This window comes from Accipiter gentilis, chromosome 8, assembly GCF_929443795.1.
Source record: "Accipiter gentilis chromosome 8, bAccGen1.1, whole genome shotgun sequence".
NCBI classification, from domain to species: Eukaryota; Metazoa; Chordata; class Aves; order Accipitriformes; family Accipitridae; genus Astur; species Astur gentilis.
In genome coordinates this window covers 21326122-21350901 of record NC_064887.1, presented here as the reverse complement: position 1 = coordinate 21350901, position 24780 = coordinate 21326122, and the positions used below count along the sequence as shown (strand labels likewise).

The 24780-nt window shown below is 40.4% G+C and overlaps 1 protein-coding gene across 1 annotated transcript in view; it reads left to right on the top strand.

Moving 5' to 3' along the window:
* The first annotated feature begins 5298 nt into the window (after positions 1–5298).
* The window catches only part of DPYD (dihydropyrimidine dehydrogenase), a 374453-nt gene continuing 354971 nt past the window's right edge, over positions 5299–24780 (top strand). Inside the window, exon 1 of the mRNA XM_049808457.1 lies at positions 5299–5384. Within this exon, the coding sequence (XP_049664414.1) occupies positions 5346–5384 (39 nt within the window). The 5' untranslated portion in view covers positions 5299–5345. The remainder of the gene's footprint in view (positions 5385–24780) is intronic.

Below are 24780 nucleotides of genomic sequence, written 5' to 3'. Positions count from 1 at the left end.
TAACACCCAGGGCTGAAAGATGAATGTGACACCCCTTCCACCACCACAACCATGAGATGTCTCAGAGGCAACTAAGTGATTTCAAATTTTCAAATCCTATAGCGGATTTGCTTGTTTTGTCCTGAAAGGATAATTTGGTCTGAAACTGAGTGGCTGCTCAGTATTTCTAAAATTAAGTCCAACATATTCTTCCTGTAAAGTACTTTCAGCCTCCTCTTCCCCAGGTTCAGTGCTCCAAAATCCCATCTTATTGTGAGATCTGTGATTGCTTTTATCCAGGGAAGACTCATGCTAAATGTGTATACTTCATAAACACTCAGATTTCCTGACTATTCTACCTAGCTAAGGTCCAGCAACATGAGAAGCACATTGAGACTGAAAATAATTTGAGACATATACAGAGAAAAGGCTCTCAGACCAGTGCAAACCCAGGACATCAAGTTGGTGATTCTCAAGCTTAGTAATAAATATAGGATTTGTCTACAGATGTCATGACTGGAAGCGGGAAAAAAATAGCCAGATTTTTCCATCCCCTAAAATATCCTAAAGAAACATTTGGTGGCATTTAGATAGGAAAACATTATGCTATGCCAGAAACAAGTCTTACTTTTTAATATTTCTTTCAATTGCATGATAGTGGTTATCAAAAGATGTTTGTGGTGTGAAAATATGTGGGTTCTTTTTGCTTAATTTTTTCCCCCAAGATGATCATGTTGAAACTTGTGGTCCTTGCTACATCTAAAAAAATTGTAAAGCAGTTTAGGAGATAAGCTTTTGTTTACACTGACACAGATGGCTGGAATAAATTAGTGGACTCACTAAAGAACAGTTCATTTTAGTTTAAAATGCATTTGGACACTTGTCAAAGCTCACATGGTGGCCATTTTATAATATTTATTCATCTATTTGTGTTTTACAGTTCCATGCCCAAAGGCTATGTCTGAGTAATGGTCAGAGTTTCCTTCTAACAGAATTTATAATTGTGTATATCTCACACTTAAAGTGCATTTGTACTCCTGTGCTGGGGCATCCCCTGTGTTATCCTGTGTAGCTTCTCTTTCTGAAGAGTACTGCAAATCCAACCGTAAGCAAGCAGATTAGAAAAGCAATGTAAACTTCTTCACTAATGTGAATGTTTTAAGTTGAGCATTTTCCCTAAATTGGTGAAGAAATGCATAAAGCTGTAACTATATACTTCAACATCAATGCTGCTGTTTGGGAGAGGTAGTGAGAGCAAGACTTCCCAAGTTAACTCTTGAATTCCAGTCCCCCTGGACTGGATTGGGATGAGGGAGGACAAAGGATGGCATAGTTACTCTATGGCTCTTCACTTATGGATATTTTGGAAACAGTACAGTAAAACCTTTCCCTCTCACGCTTCAACTTTTTCATGTGTATACACTTGTTTACTCCTTGACATTAGTACAGTAAAGACATACAACACATTGCTGATGAACCTGGCAATGGAATCAGTGGAGCTACTTCTTTGAACTTTAATAGTGATTTGCCTTGTCCTGGGAAACTCAGTGTCACTACTACTGTGACTCCTAGCGTAAGGGAAAAAAACTAACATCTGAGAAGCTGTTGGGAGCCTTCAGAAGCAGCTTGTCATCTTCATGGCATTTTCTTGCTAATCCCATTTCTCTTAGACCCTTTGCATACTGGATGTATCGCCTTTTGACAATTGCACTCGGGAGTTGACAAGCCAAACTGAGAGGGCAGGAGCAGCAAATAGCTCAAATGTAAATCTATGCACTGTCATAGTGAGGTGCTCGAAGAAGGTAAAAGAACAACTTGGGTTCACTTCAGGCTTTCCTGAATTTGACAGATCAACTTGCTTAAGTGTAATGAGTAATCTGGATTGCTAAATCTGCATTCAGATGTTGGGAGATGCTAGCTGTGAGACTGTAACCCTCCCGCTTATGTGTGAGGAAACTGGTCCTGGAATAAACCCAGTGTGTGATTAAAGAGTGCCCACCAGTTACAAATGCACAGCAAATTAAAGTCTGGAATGTCCTGTCTTTCTAGTACTGGAACTGATGTGAATCGGGGCAGTTTTGAGGAAAAAGTGGGGAGCTGCTTGTATGATATGTCAGTACACTGAGACCTCTAGGCTCCGTAATACATCACTGCCAGCATTTGAATGCTGGACTTCCAGAGTTTACAGTTTACCCTTTAAACTCGCAGATTAACTACTGCAGTGGCTGGAGGAGGATTCTTTTGGTTTAGATTGCAGGTTGTGTTCCTGGAACCATTTGAATTGGAAGGACATGACCTTGCTTGCCAACCTGCTCTGCCCTCCTAGTGAGGCAGCCATTCCCAGCACAAGGCTGTTGCCGCTGTGGTGGCAGTGAGTGCCTGGAGGTTTTATGAGAAAGTTCATGTGCAATTATTTCTTTGGCATGTGAGCAAATTTTACCTGAAGAGCATAAGAAAAAAAAGTTAATGGCAATTTTCAAAAGCGTGTAACTCAACCAAGCCTCAACAGCATTTAATGTCAGAAGTGGAAGTTAGGCCTTTAGCATCACTGCTCTGTTTCTGCTACTGTCAAAACCCTGCTGGGGGGAAGAAAAAAAATATTAAAAAAATCAGGCTTAGCACTTCTTCAGGAAAAAAGCCCAAGCTATATTTAGGCTGCATAACACTTATTAAAATTTCTTATAAGTTGGGCTTTAGAAAAGCAGGAGTACTTGTATTCTGATGAATGTTATGCATGCCTCCCTGTTTCTGCTCATTTATTTCCTGAAACAAAGTTCAGCTGTACTGATGCTCAGTGCTGATAAGAGCGCTATTTGCCACAGCTGAGAATCCAGAGATCAGATGGGTGATCCAAGGAAGGCTAGCCCTCCCAAACTGCTGGGGAAGCTGGCAATTGCAGCAGGCTGACACAGTCTGGCTGACTGCCATAGGCTGCAGACAGTAAGTTGATCCCCAGGAGAAATGTGTGGGAGTGGAAATAAAAGGAGCCCCCTCTACCAAGAAATACAAAGTCTGAGGTAAGGCAGGATATGGTTAGGTCTCTGAATCCCTTTCTCTGACCTGTACTTATTGGCAGAATAAGTCCTGCTTCATTTGGAGGTAAAAACCCTACTTCTATGAAATTTAAATGGTGTTACTATTTACTGGTTCCATAGGGCAAAAATCCTACAGGTGTCAGGTTTCATTTTGCTTGGTAGGTAACGTGGGGGTAACCAAGGATTTATAACCTGCAGAGCAAAAGAGAAAATGTGTGTGATGACACTTTCCAAAAGAAATGGAGGTTATTCAAAAGGGTGTTATCTGTAATAGCTGAAAACCTGACAGGACAGAATGAAACTGGAAAGTCCAGTGACTGCTGCTAGTCTCTTCTAATGTAACTGCTCCTTTAGAACAAATGGATGCAAGCTGTAGATGGTTGGACACAAAACAGTTTATTATTTCATATGCATGGCAATATTCCTTGTGAAAATGACTTATGGGCCTAATGCACTTGTATAGTCAATATACTGCTGTAGGTCAGGAGCAAATGCAACTAGAAAACTCCCCAGCTAGCACCAGAGACCACTGAGCTGCTCAGCAATGTTAATATCAAAGAAACGATCCAGGCTCATGGATTCGTTAGAGACAAGTACTAGAAATGCTGGGGATCCTGCTTCTGATTTTCTTGACAACACTTTAACTGCTTTGCATGGGTGATTGTAATCAGCAAGAATTGTTATGTGATAGTGCTGAAGCAGAGATTTGAGAAAACACAGCTCTCACTTGAGACACGAAAGACTACAACCTTATTTCTCCACATCTTACAAGGGAAACAAAATCTCCACTGGGCATCTCAAAAGTGCTCATTTACAGAGATGGAAAGAAATAAAATAATTACAAGGCAAAGAAAAATTTCCATGTTATTCTGTGAGAGGCATTCTGTCTGGAGACATGAAAAGAAGAGAAAAGGCAAACCTATTCTCTACTGCACCCAAAGGGTCATCGGTGTCCAGAAGCTACTTACACTTTTTCAGGCTTTTTATAAAGCAAATAAAAGTGGGAAGCCCTTTTAAAAATCCTTTTTAATGCTGTATTAAAGAAGGGACAATGAAAGCTAACTGGATAAAATGAGTGCTGCAAAGAGCATGTTGAAGACCAGATGTGGGATTCTGTTTTGAGAAGGGGAGAAAAAACCCAAGAAGTTGCCTGGCCTCCAAATAGGAAAATCAAAGATTGGTCTTAATTAAAACTTTTCTATTCTTGTGAAATGATGAGAAAAGCTCTCATATTTTGGGGGATCATAGGTGTAGCTACTTGAAAGTGCTGTCTAGAAACTGTTATAGGTTGGTTGTTTTTTTTTTTTTCCAAGTTGAGAATAATTGCTTTTTCTGTTTTTTTTTAAGGTAGCAGGGAAGGCAGAACTTCTTTGTAGGCATGTTGCACTGGGAGTGTTTATTCCAGTGATACCATAAATATTGTGTTTGTGTTATTAAACAATCGCAATGTTTGGGAGGAGAGAAACTTAAGGCAGCACAGAGGCTGTGTTACCTGGCCTGCTTGCCTTTGTGGCACTCCCTGTGGCAGGGTGGCTTCTGTGATGGGGGCATTCTCCTGAGGAGATGCTGGGTGAGGGAAGGCTCACTGTCTCTGCGGAGAGCAGGGTGAAGTTTCAGGGACAGTCCAGGCCAGTAATGCTGAGGTGTATGTGCAACCCTGAGAAGGGGCCTCTCTGCCTCTGGGCAGGAGAGGGGCCATGTCCCCGACCACGGTGGTATTGGCTGTGGCCCTGGTGCGCAGGCTCCTCTCGTGGGATTTTCATGAAGTAGAGAAACAACCAGAGTGAGGTTTGGCCCTGTCCCTGCTTCCCCTTCTACCAAGGGGAATGGGAAGCATAATGGCTAAGGAGGCTCTGGCACCGAGACAGGGTGAGTGCCCGTGGGCTCAGGCGAGGGGTGCACCGGCAAGTCACGGAGACGCGGCTGGGCCCCAGGGCGCCCGCCCTTTGGGCAGGGCGGTGCCACGGCCGTGCCGTGTGAGGCCTGCGGCTGAAAGGCCGTTTCCCAGCGGGGGGAGCGTGCCGTGAAGCCCCTGTGGAGGGTTTCTGCCGAGCCGCGTCGTCTCCCCTCAGTGGCCGTTGGCGCCCGCCGCGGGCCTGAGGTAAAGCGGCGCGAGCCCTGGCCGCGCCGAGGTGCCGGGCCGGGAACGCTCCCGCCCCGCGGGGACACGCGTGCCCTCAGTTCGCCGGGGCGGCCCGGGCCCGGCGCGGGGGGTGCCCGCCCACTTGGGCGTTGCTGTCCGGGCTAGCGGCTCCGCCTCCTCCCGCGCTCGGCTCCGCTCCACTCTGGGACTGCGGGGAGCCGCGGGAAGGCGGTGGCGGTGCGGACACCATGGCTCGTGTGCTGAGCCGGGACCCGGTGGACATTGAGGTACCCACTCGCCCTGCCGGGACGTGCGGCTGTCGCTAGCGGGGAGGGGGCTCTGCCCGGCGGCGGCGCGCGGGCCGGGAGAGCCCAGCAAAAGTTTCGCTGCGTGAGGAAGTGCCTCGCCGCTGTTGCCTCTGCCCGCCGGCGGCGTCCGGGGCCTCGCTCCGCCGTGCCGCCCCGCCGCGGGGTCGGCCGCGGGCAGAGCCCGTCCCGGCCTCGGCGGCTGGCCTGCCACCCGGGCAGCCGCAGCCCTTGTCGGGGTGGCCTCCAGGGCAGCGGCCTGAGGCTCCGCTCCGGCTCTCGCCCCGGTAAGGGGGGCCGCCGCCCGGCCGAGGGGTGTGTGGGGGCGTGAGGGGGCGGTGCCCGGCGCCTCCCCTCCCCTTCCCCTCGCCGCCTCCTGTCACTCCCCGCCGGCGAAGTCGAGGGCTGGGCCTGGACGAGCCCCGTCTCTCGCGGTGAGGTCTCCCTCCTGGCTCTGGCAGGGTTCCTGCTCGGGCGCCGTGGCCTGAGGAAGCCCCGGGCGGCCTCACGGGCCTCAGGCTGCCAGGCCGGACCCTCGCACAGCGCCTCACGGCCTTGGTCTCAGTGACCCTCAGCTGCCTGTGGGACGTCGGAGGCGTGCAGGCCCTCAGTTCTTCACTGTCCTGCTGTGGGCCAAGCTGAGCTGACGTACTGCACTGTGTCTCCTGGGTGTAAAACAGTTGCATGGGACACTGAGCAGGATGGCAGGAGTAGCACACTTGCGGCAAGTGGTTTGCAGTACCTGTAGCACTTAACGTCTTTGCATGATATTCCTTGCTGCAGGATGGACTGGGAGCTTGGAAGTAGGGTCCAAACGTGGCCCTAGAGGTGGAGTGGGACCAAGGCTAGTGCAGTGTAACATCTGGTGAGCTCCTGCTGATGTTAGCCAGGTTGCATGGTTGGGACTCAAGGTAGCTTTCTGCCACTGTTCACAGGACCTTGCACTTGGCTGTAAGCTTCAGCTCTTTCAGAGAGTCTAGTAAAAACCAAAGTGATGATAAACCAGCTTGTACTTTGACAGTCTTGTTCCCACCTGACACGACTTTTTGCTGTGGTATACCTTGAAGTTTTAAAATATTAGGTTTAGGATAGGCTGTTGCAGCTCATTGACGGCCCAGTCATAATGCGCAAATGTGCACAGCAGCAGCTTGAATACACCTCTAGGTCAGTTGTGGCTGAATTTTATCATCAGTTCTCATATTGAGTTTTTGTGTCCAGTCCATTTCCTAACTGAGCTGCTGCTCAATCTGTAACTAATGTCCAGAAATGCTCTTACAGATACTCTGATAAAATTGAAACATGGAATTCATGGGAAGAATGAACTATCGTAGAAGTCTTCCTGGCAGTTAGGGAGGCACTGTGGTATGAAATCATTAGTCTGCCTTTTATCAGCTCAGTGTTTTCAGAGCAGCCAATCTGGGATTTTTCTTAAAGTGTTGAAGTTCATTTTTCTATTAAAAGAGTTTGATTTTGGCAGTACAGGTTTTTGAGTATTTCCCTCTGATTTTTTAACGCAAAATATTTCTGGGACTATGTTGTTTTGCATTTCTTGATATGTATGACTCAGATTCAAAGAACAATATATTATTGTAGGATCGTGTTGGTAATAGTATGCAGTACTACATGATTTAGAAGACTAACTGGTGGATTTTGAAAAAGACTAATGTTTGCCTTACTGTCAGGTTGAAAATAGAAACTTTGGTCAATATCTTCCTGTGTTTTTGTTTTCAGCACTCATTTAAATTAGCAAGGAAATCAAGGCAGTCTACTTCTAACCAAATGCATTGTCCTTTCCCCATCTGTTTGAATAAATTTAGTCACTGTATGATTTGTCTCCTAGAAGAATATATCAATAATTACTGGTAGTCTAATTGCATCTCCCCATCTCCATCCCCCCCCCCGGGACTTTTTTTGGGGAAAAAAAATGGTGTATTTAATACATTTTATTTTTATTTTTCAATAAAAATATATTTTATCTTTTTCTTTGAAGTAGAGAAAGTGCATGTTAGCTAAGCTTATATTCCTGTAGATAAATATTCTAAAAAATTTGGTTGTTCAGTGGAGAAGTCTATCAACATGAGCACTGGCAGCACAACTTGAATGTTTTGGTCACTTTCTTGGCTACAGTATTGTCGTGGTTTAACCCCAGCCAGCAGCTAAGCACCACGCAGCCGCTCTCTCACTCCCCCCCATCCAGTGGGATGGGGGAGAAAATCAAGAAAAAAGAAGTAAAACTCCTGAGTTGAGATAAGAATGGTTTAATAGAAAAGAAAAGAAAAAACTAATAATGATAATGATAACACTAATAAAATGACAACAGTAGTAATAAAAGGATTGGAATGTACAAATGATGTGCAGGGCAATTGCTCACCACCTGCCGACTGACACCCAGCCAGTCCCCCAGCGGCGATTCCCCGCCCCCCCACTTCCCAGCTCCTGTACTAGATGGGACATCCCATGGTATGGAATACACTGTTGGCCAGTTTGGGTCAGGTGCCCTGGTTGTGTCCTGTGCCAACTTCTTGTGCCCCTCCAGCTTTCTCACTGGCTGGGCATGAGAAGCTGAAAAATCCTTGACTATAGTCTAAACACTACTGAGCAACAACTGAAAACATCAGTGTTATCAACATTCTTCGCATACTGAACTCAAAACATAGCACTGTACCAGCTGCTAGGAAGACAGTTAACTCTATCCCAGCTGAAACCAGGACAAGTATAAAAACTAAATGAATGATTTCATGAAACTTATCTCAGTGATTAGCATCTCAAACATAGTTTGTATAATTAAAATATTAAATATGACCTTTGGAGCCTTGGTGCTACTTCAACATTTATTTAGATAGTTAAGACTGTATAAAAAGACTGATGTCATTGGTTAAAGAGGAGCCAAGAATCTGTGCTAGAAGTAGCTAAAATCACAGCCAATTCTCCAAGTTATTTAAAAAAAGAAATATTCCATGAAGCTGTCCCTGAGGAATCTTGTCCCCCTTGGTTGCCTTAGGCAGCAGCTTCAGCTCCTGAGCAAATCTTTTGGCCTAACTGAAGAAGATAAAGAAATTACATAGATAATCTTGTTCTAAAAGTCTGCTTTCTAAATTGTGGAAGACTAGGAGTGTTGTGGTTAAAATATAGGGTCTTCTCCAAAAAATGTTAGTGTTACCCCCCCCCCCCCCCAATCCCCCCAAAACCCCAAACAAACCCCAAACTACTGCCAAGCCCACAAACCCCAAACACTGGCTTTTTTTGAATCTGGTCAACTCTATATCAAAACGTGCTGATAATATTCCTTGGGTGCAGAAACTCTAAGCAAAAGGAAAGAAAGCCCATTCCAAAATAGCTACAGGTCAATAGCTTGGATGTATGGTGCAAGGACTTGCCTTGGCTTTTTATTTATTGCACTTTTAGATCTTTATAAAAAATTGTGAAACCTACAGTATGAAGACAGCATTCCCTTTCTAACTTGTAATGTGAGACTGTGTTAAATGTACATTCAAACTCCAGATAGTGTTTATAGGCTTCATACGTACCTTTCCCAATGATACTCTGGGAAAGAAAGCCTTCTTTTTTTTTTCCTTCCTTTTTTTTTTTTTTTTTAGCAGATTCTTTACTATCATTATCATTTTGTGTAAACCATACACAATTATATCTCTTGGAAATTTCAGGATTCTTTAAAGAATTAAAGTTGTCAGATCAAGTACTCAGAAATTAATGAATGGCAAAACTGTGAAGTGTCAAGTAGAAACTTAACTTAGTTTCTTGAGTTCATGCAGGATGACCCCAACCTTGAATTACATTATTTAATATTTTACTCTGCATGCTATGTTTTCCTGACTGCATTTCAGTCCTTCTCTGCAGTCCCTCTAGTCATCTCATTTGGTGATGTTTGGATGGTGGATACTTTCTACCTCTTTGCCATCCAGTCTACAGCTAGTGAGAGTGGGTCTCCCAGCCTTCCTTGGTAAGGGCTGGTTCTCTGCAGAGCCGAGATGCTTTGCCACACTGTTGTCATAAACCTGAAACACTGATGGTAAATTAAGACCCATTCCCCCAGCATACCTTAGTATGAAACAGCATTATCATTCTTACAGTAGATAGAGAGTATGTTGGCATTTCACAGATCTAACTGTCCCTCTGAATCATCTATTGCATATGTTTAAAGGGGAGTTGGGTGTTGATGAATGGGTAGTTCCTTGCTGGGCCAACAGCTGGGTACCTAGCATGCTGTCACACCTGTTTCCAGATGTTAGCACTGATGCCTGACTTGTGAGAATAAAAGGAAAGGTGTAAAGGGCTAGAGCCGTGTTCTGAAATAGCAATCTGGGAATTGTCTGAGAATTACCAGCATAAATTTGTGGCGCTTTCACATAAAACGTAACAAACATTGTCACTGTAACTGTTTCAAGCTTTCTCTTAATATAGTTTTAGGAAGTATAGATGGCTCTTAAATCACATCTTTTTGTTTGAAAAGTTGTTGTAAAATTCATCCACATAGCTTTATTTGGTGTTACTTTAGAAAGCTAACATTTGCTGTGTTACTTGTGCACTGTATTTTTACTACTGTTGTAGTGTAATCCACGGGTATAAATAAGTTGCTGTTGCCTATTGTGGACAAAAGCTTTACAAACTACATTAACTTCAGGGTGAAGAGGAGTGTTTCTTAAGGGCCAAACTGTGACCATTGGGTGCTGACCTTAGTGAGGACACAGGAGGCTCCAGGAGTTCCTCAGTGCATAGCAGACATGGGCATGTTGATTTTGAGTTTTTTCAGCAGCAAGATACACACTGCTCTCTGAAGGCTGCAGAAGGTGGAAGGAGGTTGTAGCCTGTTTGAGCAGCTCACCAAGGATGCAGACAGCACACCTGAACTCAAGGGCTGCAGCTGGTTCCAGGGTTGGGTAGGTAGGGGAACAGGACTTCTTGTGCCGTACTTCCTGCTGCATGTCAGAGCCACATGGGAAGTGCCTCTAAGCCTCAAGGAAGCTTTATTGTACAACCTGCAGTTTCCATACCCCTTAAAGTAGCAGGTTTGATAGCAGTGACAGTTCTTCTTTCCCTGGGATATATACTTAGTGGGTGCTACAAAGTATGGGCTATGACAGCAAGGTAAGCAAGTTTTGTTTGTCAGATTTATTCTTCTCCCAATACAAATGGACTAGAACAGTGAAAGACTGCAGGTAGCAAAGGTGGTGCCTTGAAGGTACATCTGAGAGCTAAGCTTGGTGTCCTCTAAAGGGGGAAGCAGGGCAAAGATTGAAAAATAAAGAATACTGTAAAAACACAGGAAACCTCCAGCAAGATAGCAAGGAACCCTACTAGTCAGCGTGGCTTGCAAAACTGTCAAGCAATGGTTATGTGAATAAATAGTTGAAGCTAGCTTTCTTTGATCTAGGCTAAACTTTTATTTTAAAAAGCTCCAATTATTACAGTGTCTCTCTCTGTTGTAGATACCTACTAGTTGTTTGAATTTCCATAACGAAGCTTTAATATGTAGAATTTTTTACAGTTATTGCTTTATAGCTTGCCGTGGTGATCAGATGGCTGTTCCAGATTGAAGGCTCTGGCTTCCTAGGGTCATTTGATGAGCAATCGGTGAGGAAACAAAACTTCCTGTTTAGCTATTTTTGTTTAATGAATTTCTCAAGCTCTTTCATTGTTTTAGTGGTTTTATTGTAGTAAACTCTTAGATGAGTGGAACAGCAATTATAGCATGATTACTAAGGCCTCATGGAAGATTATAGACCACAATTATCATGTCTTTCTTGGAGAATTGAACAATATGATTTACTCATCAGGTTAAAACCTGGTCTGGCAAGTAGGAAGGAAAGTCTTTTGTATGAAACATTTTATCTTTTCATGTTGTATATGCAAAACCTATTGATGCTCAAAGAGTTATGTACTGTCTTGCCTCCACTGCTAAATTGTAGCACTGAAATTCAGTCAAGTCCTCCATAATAGATATTGCAAAAAAAAATTTGGGCAAAAAACCCCGATGCTTGTGCTTTTCATTTTCCTTTGACCTTTGAGTTTTAATGTTATTCATGAATTCAACTTCCAATTTTTTCCACATTTTTTAAATTTTAAGAGGGTCTTATTAAGACTTGCTACTCCCACCTTTTCTCATGGCTGGGACTTACGAGTTGTCACTGCAGTTAACAACTCTGAAAACAAGAAGGAACTGAAATTAATTTTCCTTTTTGTTACATAAATGGATTTAATGATGAATTTATGTTGTAGACTGGACTTGAATTTTATTCTTTCCTCTGCTTACTGTCACATCTTTTGTGAAAGTAAAATTACATGTTGATATAGGAAGCTGAGATCTGTAAGTCAGGATTTTGCCCATCACATGTGACAAGAGTGCAGTGCAGTGGTGCAGGGCAGTCTTTTGAGATGCATTTGAAGGGGTGCCATTCTAGCAGCAGGGCAGAACTTACACAGTTTTCAGTGCAGCTGAGAGAGGTGTGGCTGTATCAGATGGACTGGGATTTGCTTGGACCCAAGGCTGCACAGCTATCTCCATCCAACAAGCCAGTTTACATGCATGGTGCAGTTTGTGCTACCAGAAAGCACATGCTGCTGCTTTTCATATGGACACTTTTTAAAAAACTACTGTCCATCCCATCCTATGCCATTTTGCCAGTGTCCCAGTGCCAGTAAAATGACCCAGGGAATATAAACATAGCTGGCACTGAGTTGGGAGCACACATCTGCTTAAAATGTTGAGAAAAGCTGAAACTCCTGGTGGCTGCAGACAAGCTGGATTGAATGTGTCCTGTTTGTTCTGGCTATGCTAACCCTTTGACAGCACAGAGTTCAAATCAAAAACTGCTTTCTCTCCCTCCCTGGTTGCCTGGCAACCTCCCTCCTCTTATTAGCATATGATTTCTATTCCTTTTTTTTATTTCATCAGTACAGTGTTACACACTCAGCTCCCTGCCCTGGGCCATCGCCTTTGAGAAGAGCAGAATTTGTGCCTTTATATGAGACGTTGGCAAGTATGTGATTTGGCAAAGAAATCAAACATTTGGGATTAGGAAACCTTTGGCCATAAATGTCTTATCAGAAGCTCAGAGGGTGGTGTTTGTGTGGGCATGTTATTCAAAGTCTTTTCATTTGCTGTCGTTTGTATACTAAGGGCAGATTTCTTCTTCCAGATCAGCACAGCATAAATCTCTGGTGTCTTTACATGTGCAGAGCATCAGATTGTGAAATCTGCCAACAGAGATCGGCTACACAGATCTTGGTTGGCATTTTGTCGTCTTGGTCTGTGTGCCGTTCAAATGCAATGCCATAATTCAAAATGTAAATATAAAACCCCCCAGATATATCCAGGTCAAATTGGGACTAGGGAAGAAAACAGGTAAAGAAGTGAGTGGAGGAAATGAACTAAATTTTCCAGTTTTCTTCTTATAATAATGATTATTAGAAATAAGAAGAACATTTTGCCTTCAAATTGGACAGGTGTATTCTTTTATGAAATAACAGGTGATTCAAACTAGGTCTTAAGTTTAACTTTAAATTCCTTTTTTTCTGCTCATAAACTCTTACAGCTGCAAGAAACAGCCAAATCTTTTTTGTTGTTGCAGATGGCAAAGAACATAGAATTCAAGAGGGCAAATTTTTTTAAATATCATTAGAGAAATACAACAGCAACAACAAAAATTAGAAACATAGTGAGGATGAAATGCCAAAGCAAGTACATTTGGGGACTGTTTAGATCAAGATATGTATAGGTTTTTTTTTCTTAATATTATCCAAACCATAAGCTATTACCCAGTTAAGTTGTAGTTGAATCACCATTCTCAGCCCAGATTGACACTAAAGGGATCGAGTTTTCCTTGCAAGCAGGAAGAATGCAAGAATCTCTTCATGAAGCAGTTTTGATATGTACTCTGTCCTTGAGATGGCTCAGAAAGCACTGTGTAACCTTTCCTAACTACCTTACAACAGAAGAGGGGTTTATTTCCCTTGGAAATGCATCATCTGGATGACTAGCATCTCTATATCAAACCCCTAAGTGTATTTGTAAAGGGCTTAGGGTAAACGGAGGTTCCACATTAAACAGTGGGAGGCCTTAGTCAAAGCCATGAGATGTTTTAATTCCCTTAGACATCCGTGTATTAGCATGCATTGTGAGTGGTGGGAGGTGACTTACTCTGTCCAATAGCAGCAGAATGTCAACCCTAGATGGCCAGTACTTGGGTCACATTGCTTACGCCGAGGATGGCGAGAAATACACCCATACCTTTGATGTGTAGTCTCAGAACAAACAATAACTCACTTTTTCAACACCCATGTTTTCTTACTGTGGACTGAGTTAGGCAATTTCACTCCTGCCCTCTGTCAAAACACTTAAACCTTATGAAACATCTCGTCTCTTACCATGGTCGGAGATGCCTCACTAAACCAATGTTGAATTTTGAGTGTTTTTAGGTCTTGCAGAGACTTCACCATTTGAAATTAGGGTGAACCCACTTATAAAAGTATTTTGGTTTTAATAATGCTTCCAGTATTTACACATACAGTTTCAGAAAGCTTTATTAGTATGATGAATATTAATAAATGTGATGCGGGTATTTTATTTGTAAATTTAAAGTGATAAACACAATGAAGTCCTTGAAATGCCAAACCTTTCATCTTTGCTCAAGCCAAGGTTCAATTTTATTTTCAGTATGACGTTTGCTGCCTGAAGTGTTACAAGTGACATGACCTTAAAATGATGTTTATTTTAGTTCATTGAAATGATTGGCCTTTCCAGTTCAACTTGACACCAACAGTGCAAATGGGAGACGGCAGACATGCTTGCCTGTGACTTCATTTGAAAGCTAATTAAAAAAATATCTAGGTGATGAATCTAAATATTTCCATTTAGATGGGATGGTAGTCATCAGTTAAAGGCAATCATGGTGCATTCTGACATTTTAATTTCAGGTTCAAAAACAATTATATATGTAATTAAAGGGAGAAGTGTCCAGGCAGCCAAACTGTCTGATTTACATGTCTTGCCGGTGTATGCAGTTTTTTTAATAGATGTACCTGTGCACATCACTTTGAGAATATAGAAATGAGGTGGAAAAATTGAAAGCTGTTTTTAAAGTTTGACATTAGTTAATCTTTCTTCCTAATGATGTACTACTTTCAAGTATTAGTCATATGTGCAATGTCATTAGGTTTATATTTATGATGGAGATTGGACTCTGTGCCATTTTCAGATAGGTTGTTGTGGTACCTAGTTTATTTTTTTAATATATTGCTGCACACTTTCCTTGGTTCTTTGTTGTGATTTTGTTAGCTGTGCTCTGAGATGCCTTATTTAAATTGAAACTTCTTATGTTGGAATGAACTGTCATGGCCAGGGTTTTCTTGGTTGACAAAACATTTGACCAACTTGGAGAGAATGAAGCAGACTGCTGTGTAGGAGATGCATCACTGAAATTTGAGCTACTGTTTCCTAAGACAGAGATGTTTGATTGTGCTGTATGGTCTGCACAGGGCTGTCTACCCAGCCTTGAGAGAGGTCCTCATACTGCCCAATCACATCTCCATTAATTGATTAAGGAGTGATAATATTGTGCTCTGAAGGGAGCCCTTTGCAGTCTTGAGATGAAAGGACAGAAGGCAGGACATGTCCTTCTGAGTGAGGAGAAATGGGCTGATAAGTATGTGGAAGGATCTAGAGGGAAGGAGAAATAAAATAGGCTCTGCAAGCAAGCTATTGCTGAATTTAACAATCACAGCATTTTCCTTAACATCCATCGCACTCTTAGCGTCTATACTAGCATCTAGCTCATAATAAAATGCTTGGTTTTGCCTTGATTGTGAAGGGCATTCTATGAAACCTAATTCTGTTCCACTCTTAACAATAAGCTGACTACCCTCCCATCCAGGCATGTCTAGCATCCATGCAAAACTCCAGAATGCATGTGTGAAAGTAGGTAGAAGTGTTAGAATAGGTTATTAAAAATGTAGACCCATAATGTGAGTAAAGAAGATTGGAAGTATAAAAAGAGGTTTTACACCTGGAAGTTATTATAATTATTTAGATTGAGCAAGAATAATAACCAATTGTTTTCTAAGATGTATGACACATTTATGAAAAACCTTGAAGGATAAATGGATCTTTTTAGTATGCTACTTCCACAAAGGACTCTATGAATAAAATAATAGTGAGAGAATTCTCAGTGGATGCTGAATACTGCTAATTGATGAAATTATTACTTATTACACTGCAACTGAACTCTGCTTAGAAACACTATTTCCAGTATGATTTTTTTGAAAATGACAGCTGAAATGTAAGAGGCTTTGTATTGAAAGTGAATAGTGATAATTTCTTGATATCTTTGAAATGAAGGATATTTCAGTGACAGTTAAAACTGAGAAAAGTGGTTGTGTTTTTTTTTTAAATGCTTAGATTATGGAATATTGCTATGGAAATAAAATGAACTTTTCTGAAATCAATAAAGTAGACCTAATGTGGATTTATGAGGCATTTAAAATAATTTTAAGTATTCTTATTTATAATAAAGCAGTCAATTATTTGTGTTAGCAGTTTTCATATTATGTCACATGTTAAGGTTAAAAATGAGGTTTGTGAGATAGGGTGTAGCCATTGCATTTAGGAAAACTCTAATTGTAAATTAAATCAGTATTGAAGAAGAACTCCATGATTTACGCTCAGGGCAAAAATGGGAATGAGTACCAGATTTGGCTTTGATTTAGTACTTATGAAATTAAAGCCCACCATCCTTCTTGGTGTGTCATTTTAGGTCTATGTACTAGCTCTTAAGGAATGTTATCCGTAATTGGTGTCAGGATCCGTGCGCAAAGTATCATGTGTAGTGTAATATTTTGGAACATAACTGCAGGTGAGTACAAGATCTGATTTCAGCCTTAACAAATTTGTTCATCAGTGTTAGAGAAATACCTCCCTCCCTGTTAATTGGCAGTCTTCAGAATCTGAGGGACAAAGTAAGCATGTGCAAATTCACTCGCACACTTGCATGTGGGTGTGTGTGCATGCTAATGACAGGAACGTGGGATGGGAGATTAGAGGTGGTTCCCAGACTTATTTGGCTTCCATTTTAAAGCTATGTTTGATACTGCCCTTCTTTCAGTTCCAATTGAAAACCAAAATTTTAAAGATTTTAGTAAGCTCATACATAGCTCTTCAAAACAGATGGAAGTGAGAGAGTGACAAAAGAGTTGGGAGGAAAAAAAAATCAAACAAGATAACCACAACAGAAGCTGTTCTAGAATGCTGGTGATAAAATGCAGAACTGAAAAGAATACAGAACAGAAAAAAAGAAAATATTATCTCTTCTCAAAAAACCTGCAGTCCGAGTAAAATGACAGCAGTCAGCAGTAAGCAATGCTATTGACTGCTGAAGGGCCAGTTCCTCTTTGTTAGGATATGATAAGATATAGTTTTCAGAAGACTGTGGAATATTTGTTCTTAAGTAAAGCAGAGTAGCTTGCACGCTGCCAAACCTTGGCACCACGTGAGGAGATAAGATGAACTGATTTAAGAACCCCAAGAAGTATTAAGCACAAAAGCAAAGTTAGCTCATTTTTAACTCCCAGCATAATGTTCTCTGTGCACTTAATCAATGAGCCCTTAATGAAAAATATATAAGCAGTCTTGAGAGAGAGTTGGGTCAAAACTATTTTAATGTTGGAGCAGTGTTCTTGTCATATTTGCTCTCTGATTTGCTTTTGTAATCTTAGATGAACAGCTAATCAGCTGAGTTTCATCCAGGTTAGCCTTCCATCCTGGTCAGTGGAAGGCAGGAACATGGCGATGGAGGTCTTCTCTTTCCAGGGTGACTCCAGTAACCGTTAGACTATTATGCAAAAGTGACTGCTCTTGTTATTTCCTGTGACTCTTCCCCCCTTTTCCCCTTGTTTCAAATGGAAGCTACAAAACTCATACATTTGAGTAGAGGTAAGTGTTTAAACTCAGGTAGAGTTTCAAGCTGAGAACCATCATCCCAGAGAAATGTTTGTGCAAATGCTGCCAGTTGGTGTGTAAGTCCAGGAGGGTGAGAGAGAACAACCATTGTGGTTGTGTACTTCTTGACTGTTTGGTGTTTTGTCACAACTAGCTGGGGTGTTCTGCTTCACATGCTGGGAGCTGTTGAATCCCTTCCTCAGTTGCTGTAAGAGGAAGTCGACTTGGGCATGAAACTTCCACTTCTGGAGTTAGTCACCTGCCTTACAAAACTCACCTGTCTGTGAATGTAGGCCTCTGCTCAGGAAAAGTGAGCAAACAATAGGTGAAAGAAGAGCTGACCTAAAGTCAAGCTGAAGAAGGTAAAGACCAAATCCACATTGAACTGTTGGTTCTTCTGGCATGTTTCTGAAGCTGTCAGGTGGAGAAGAGTGGGAGGATAGTTAAAACACTTACATAACAGTTACCTGGGTACTTTTCCTTTACATCATTTCTAGTGTACTAAATAATGTTACTCTGTTACAGCTATTCCTGTTATTCTGCAATATTTGCTGTTGCTCATACCAAACCACAAACAAAGGAATGCTGATCTGAGACAAGTGTTTGTTAATATTTCCATCCTAACTGAATGACAGCTTTGTGGTCTTGTATTTTGTAGTCTAGGACAGCCTAGTCCTGTCAGCAAGATGGGAATTTTATTTTTTTGCAAAAGTCCAATACTTAAATTTTTCTGCAGCTTGGAATCCAAGGCTTTAGAATCATTACAGTATGTTTATAGGAGAACTACTTAACTATATTTTTAGAAAAACTTAGAAATTATAAAAATAGTAATTTTTCCCTATTCAAAGGTCTCAGCAGAAATAAAGTTTGGCTTAATAAGTAAAAGAGTTGGAAAATAATACTACTACATATAACACCCTTTATAAAGTATTTTAAAAATAAGTTTTCTGTATAAGCATGTGACAAAGTATGATAGATCAGAATCCAGATGTTTGCTGGCATGTTTTTAGATTGGGCAGCCTAATTTGATTATCCTATTTTTTTAAGAGTATCACCTCTGCTTCCGGGCCACATATTTAGCAGTATTTAATGTCAGTAAGATTTAAAAATCAAAATTGTTGAATAAGAGCGAAGAACTCCAAGGAATTGCTTTGTATTCCCCATTATTGATATATGTTCCACTGTCATCTCTAACGCATGTGATGCTCTATGAATTTACAGGATGTCACATTTCTTTGCTTAAAGGTGTCAACATAGGATCACTGTGTGCTACTGCAAAAGAAGACAATGACTTGTTAAAAGGAAGAGGAAAACTTGGCAACAGTTTCCTCTTGCCTTACTTGCATGGGCTGTCAAATTTTGTTGTTTGAAGATTGGCTGTGTTATTTTTTCAATTATCAGACGTTTAATAATATTTTAATATGTGACTTCACACATCAAACCCTTACTGTTTATAGTATATAATTAACAAATTCTTCATATTTCCATTTTCCTTCTACATGCTGATTTTTTTTTCCTTTTTGATTAGGATGCTGTGATGTATGCACAAAGTTACTAGAAAATAAATAGTTCCATCGTCAGTTTTGTATTTTACCATTGTATTAAACAGTTGCTACTGAAATGTTTGTAGAAGTTTGCACATTAGTTGCATATGGGTAAGTTTATTTGTTGCTTCTTAATGTTGCAACAGATTTAGAAAGTCAGTACTGATAGATAGTTGGCATGTTCTTGGAACGAATATAAATGTTCATGTGTTTCAAGCACTGAATGTACTAGATGTTTTAGATGTATATTGTCGCTCTCATTCTCGTATTTCAGGTTCATTCATTGGACTTTGAAAATCACCTTTTAACAAAGTTCAGAAGATTGCTTTGCTCAGCTGAAGTTAGTTCAGCTGATTTTGCTAATGTTTAAACTTAAAGCAGTAATAACATTTAATGCTAATTTCTCTCCTATGATCAAAAGTCAGTAGAGCATTCACTTTTCATTAACTGACATGTCTCTAATGCAAGTTTGGGTTTTGGCTAAGCAAACACCTGCAATTGAAGGTTCAATAGAGAGGTTCAGTTATGGGGAGACAGTGGCCTGTTTTTGGTTTTGGCACCAAGTTTATCTCCAAAGGCAACTGAGCTTGCTTTCTCGTTCAATCTGTTTGTCTTCTTGCAGAAAAATAGAAGTGAGATGTAAATGTATGTGTATGATAATGATCCTTTTTGCTGTGAGATATTCATTAAATGACTGTATAAGTGAGCAGTTACAAATGTTATTTAGTATTTCTCATGTAACAGGGCAATTTGGTGCACAAGCGATCGAGGCAATGATAAATATTATAGTGAGGAAACAAAAAACTTCTGTTATACTTGTGATGCAAACCTAAATATTTTATGAAGCTTTAAGTTTTGATTTGTAAAGAATGAAGATATTTTTATTAGGAAGATGAAAAAAGGTAACTTTGAGTGTAGTGGGTTTCATAGTCTGTTGAGACCATGCATGTGCTTACTTTTAAAGTAGTAGGAGTCATGAAGCTAAGAATCAAGGCCGTGACATGAATTGCTCTGGGGTTTTTTGCACTTAGCCAATTGGTTGAATGACTAAGACTGTCCAGTTAGAGAGAAAATTGGTTAAAATGTTAAATGTAGCTGTGGAAGGATAGCTGCACCAAACTTTAAACCATTCTATTTTTAAAGGCTGTAAATTAAACAATATTTTAGTCAACAAAATGAACACATAATAGTGAATTCAACTTTGAGTACATCCATGAGATCTGTGCACAGCTACGCCTTCTCTGAATTTGTTGTGTTCACCCTAATAGATTTTGACGTAGTGTATTGTTTATAGTGTGAAAACATGATGTTGTCACAGAGTAGGGTGTTCCTGGGGAAGCCTCAGATCTGAGAACTTTATCTTATGGAGTTTGAGCCTGCTTTAAGCTATTTGGCTTTTAAGGTATACGTGCTTGTGTTAAGTATGTGAATAATTCACTGAATGCTGGGTTACTACTTGGGTACTTAAGTTAAGCACAGAGGGTGAGTATTCAGTTCAATTTTCCCTGTGAGGGTCAAGGTGCTTCTGCAGAGATCAGTTGTGTCAAGGAGGTAGTATGCAGAGTTTCTAGCAGCATAATTTACCACCCAGAGCTCTTCCAATAGAGGAGTGGTTGGTATCTACGGGAAGCAAGTAACACTTTTCTTTTTCAGTATACCTTTTAGAATTTACGGTAATACCTAGCATAAATGCATTGCTGAGGTAGAGAAATCAAGCTCTTAATCTGAAAGTTAACGTATCAACAAAATTAGGTAAACCATGTTTAGGGTTGTGTAATTTTGCTACTTTGTTAATCTGTAATGCATTAACTTTGCTTATGTAACAGAAAGTGCATGAAGTATACCACACTTTTGTTAATATAGACGTATTCCTGACTTTTGTGGGAGTGATTTAGAAAACTGCTCGTTTTGTTAAGAGGCAGTATTTACATACTGCAGGGAAATCTGAGGACCATGAAAATCTGTAGTGGTAAAATTGTTCTGGAAATCCCACTTTCTAAGTATCTAGTAATGGATCTAGGACTACACCTCTAGGATACCGGTATGCTATGATATTATTACAGGATAAAGAATAGTCTTACTCTCACTAAATATTAGAGGCTGTGTAAGGAGTGCAAGAAGACAGAACGGTGTTTATTCTGATATAGCAGTCTGTCTTATGGGAAAATCTAAAGCTATGTGGAAGTGTAAAGATGAAGATGTTGTACTTAAGCGCTATGCTAACAGTAGTGATGTGTCAGTGCACAGCTAGAATATGCTTACTACAAGATCATCCACTGGCCTTCGAGTTCTTGCTCCTTTTTGAGGCTCTGAGCTTGTGTGGCTTAGAGAATAAATAAGTCTTGTGATTGAAAGTTGAGTCTTTTCCCAGCTGCGTTTAAGCTCTCCCCGCCACCCATATGTGTACCAGGATTCAGGCACCCATATGCGCACCAGGATTCAGGGTCAGGCCCCAGTCCCCAGAGCCTGTTGGCTTCTCAGCCTCTGTCTCATGGGAGGCTGCAGTGCTGCTGCTCTTCTGGTACATTTCCTAGTCACAGGCTGGCTGTCACTCCACAAAAGTGGAGCCCCATCTTCCAGCTCTCTGGACCTTGAGGACTCTGGTTTGAAGATTTCATAATAATGTCAATTACCAGTTCTCGGGCATGGATGCAGAGAGTCACCTGGAGAGTTTATCCGAGACATGAGAGGGTAGTGGCTTGTCATGCTATGATATACTGTACTATAAATGAGTTTGCAGTTGGCTTGTGACTTTGCTCACATGTGCAGCCGTTTGTCTCAGTAACAGAAAACATATCTGGTAATATACAAAAATAATTCTTTGGGGATTTCCCCTCTGAGTCCCATGCTGTCTGGCATGCTTTCTGCTTCTAGAATCGGGTTCTCCAAAGGCTGACTACACTATTCCTCTGACATCTGTGGTCATTTCATGTTTCATCAAGCTTTCTCTGGCCTTTGTCGCCTCACAATTAAACCAGGCTTGAAATACTATGAAAGCACAGTCTTTTCTCCTTTTTGAAATTTTTTGATGAATTCCTAAGATGTATTATCAGCCAGGTTATATAAATTGTTTGTAAAGATTCTCATCAGTTCAGATCCCCCGTAAGGAAATACACATTTGACACAACTGTCAATTTATGACATATTCTATCATACATAAGCATGAGGGAGAAATTCACAACATTTTCCCATATTCCTTCCATAATGAAAAAATAATATAGAGCTAGCTTTGGAAGACATGACTTAGATACTTTTTTTTTGAAATCTTGTTTATCTTTTAGTGTTACAGACTCTTCCTAGGACTAGAAATTGCTCTTGTTCATTTGGTAATGAACCTTCCACTTGTAATAGTGAGGGACTCTACACGGTGTTTGAAGTGCTGCGTCTAAACTGTGAGTGCTTCATGCAGCTTTGCAAAAGGCAGAGTAGATGTGAGAAGGAAAATGTGAACTTGGCAGTTCAAAAAAGATATTAATAGAGTTCAAGCCTTAGTCATCCTTTTCTTAACTGACATGATATTTAAACAATACTCATTATTCTGGGTCATCTAATCTCATGAAAACAAACACTTCTAGCTTTAGCTCTTTGGTCTTTGACTGACTAACAATAATAAAATTAGTTTCGTGTTCAGCTATACTAGAAAATATCAGGGGAAAAACCCCAGGTACTTGTTTCTGTCAGTGAATTAACACTTGCATAGCTTTGAAAGTAATTGTTTAATACGCTCAATACTCTTAGAAAAAAGAAATATGTTCTCATTATGTTCACTTGGTGAACATACGTATCTTGCAATACATTTAACATTACTTGCTGCGAGGGAGATTACAACTCTTTTTAAGGAAATTGGGTAGATTAATGGAATGGGGTGGGTTAAATTGCTCTCCACATGCATTCCCTAGGATGCCTAGCCTACTCCTGAATTTTAATTGAGAGAGATATGTATATATAACAATATTTATACATATATATGAAAAAATGTAAAAGAGTTTAGCTGAGGATAGTCTGTGAAGCAACTGGAGTAAAACAGGATATAACCTCTGTATTGCAGGGGCTGGGTTAGGTAAATGTGCTGTATGCTAAAACAAAGTGAATAACACATGGACCACATTTTGTGCCCATAATCATAGTCAGCATGTGAACAAGTTGCATTTTCAGCAGCTTCATTGCGACTGTATGCATATTGATCTGTGGTGAACTTCAGCCGGCGTTTTGGGGCCATTCATAAGAAACTTACCAAACAAGCTAGAGAAAGTGGACAGAATCCATGGAAAGAGCAAATTATTACTTTGTCTTATTAAGAAGCCTATACAGTTTTAATAACGCAACCTGTGACGGAGCCTGAAGGGGGTTTTTCTGATCCTTCTTCTGGCTTTGAATTACCAGTAACAAAGGTGAGAATTACTAAGGACTAAGTACTCCTGGTGCAGCTGATTGGTTTTAATAGTAGTTTTTCCAGAAGCAGAGTAATCTTAACTGTGGAATTTTTACCAAATTTCCTGTTTCGAATGAGAGGTAAGGTCCACATAACCAGGACACCGTGCTAAGGCTGTTACTTTGGGGGGGAAAAAAAAAAAAAGAAAAAAGCTGAAGACTTCAAAGATTAGTGCTTTAAAAAAAAGCTTTCAGAATTTGGAGTGATGTCATGTATTTTACAAAGACAATGCTAGACTAGCAGGACTTTTGATGACTGCCTTGAAGTTACTGCAGTCCCACCTACGATGTAAATTGTACTTTTTTTCTTAACACCATCCCCTCTCTGCCTGCCCCCCTGCCCTGGTTGGTGTTGGAGCGTTCTTAATAAGCGTAGTGCTTCCATAACTTTATATTTTATTTTGCTGAATAGGCATTTAGTTAAAAATCAGATTTAATTGCAATAGCTTCATAAGATTTCAGCTAAAAGGGTGGCTTTATGAGATGGGAATAAAATGAGTGTGACACTTTTAATGAAATTAAAAATGAAATTAAATTTGTATACCAGAAATTTATGTTGGATCACCGCAGAGCATGTGCCAAACTTGTCTTGATTTACCCCAAAATGCTGTGTCAGAAACAGGACTCCCAAATGCAGAATGTGTCCTATCCCAAATAACTGCCTTGAAATCACTTATTTGGACTAATATTAATTCAAATTCATGGTAAATTACTCGCTGTAATATAACATGCTGTTTTAAAACTTTTACAGCCTTTTCATTAATAGAAGATAGTAAAAGATTAGAGCTAGTATTTTTTACGTAGACTTCTTAATCATAGCCTTTAAAGTAGAAGCTGAGCAATAAATACCTAATTAATATCTTATGGCAAGTTTATTCTCAGAAGCTATGTTACTGTGTTGGCACAGATCAACATAACCATTTATCACTAAATTCTCAAAATTTAAAAACTGTAGCTATCACTTATGCATGCTAGTCATTCTCAATGTACATTACATATGAGTAGTTTATAGCATTTTAGGATACTTGCAACCTAAATCAGTACATATTAGTCATAATGAATATGTTCCCTTCTAGAAGAGGATGTATTAGGGAATTAAACATTTCTTTAATATTTTTTAGCTTACAATAATCTTTGTCTTTTAAAAGACATAAGAGAAATCATTGTCATGGGTTATTAAAGGAATTCCTTGAGGTAGTTGTATTTGAGGGAGTCATCTGCAATATATATTGAGTTGTGTTCTGTAGAGACAGACCACTTGGCTTTCTTCCTAAAGTGGTCTTCAAAATTAATCTCTGGAAATAATGAAAGAAAGTGTAATACTTTCGTGGTTCCCATAATCATTGGTGTTGTGCAAAGCCACAGGCTTAACTCTACTGTGCATGTTGTGCAGCTGTGCCACAAGTGTGTACTCAATGTGGGCTGAATTTACTTCTGTGTACTTACTCATAGCGCT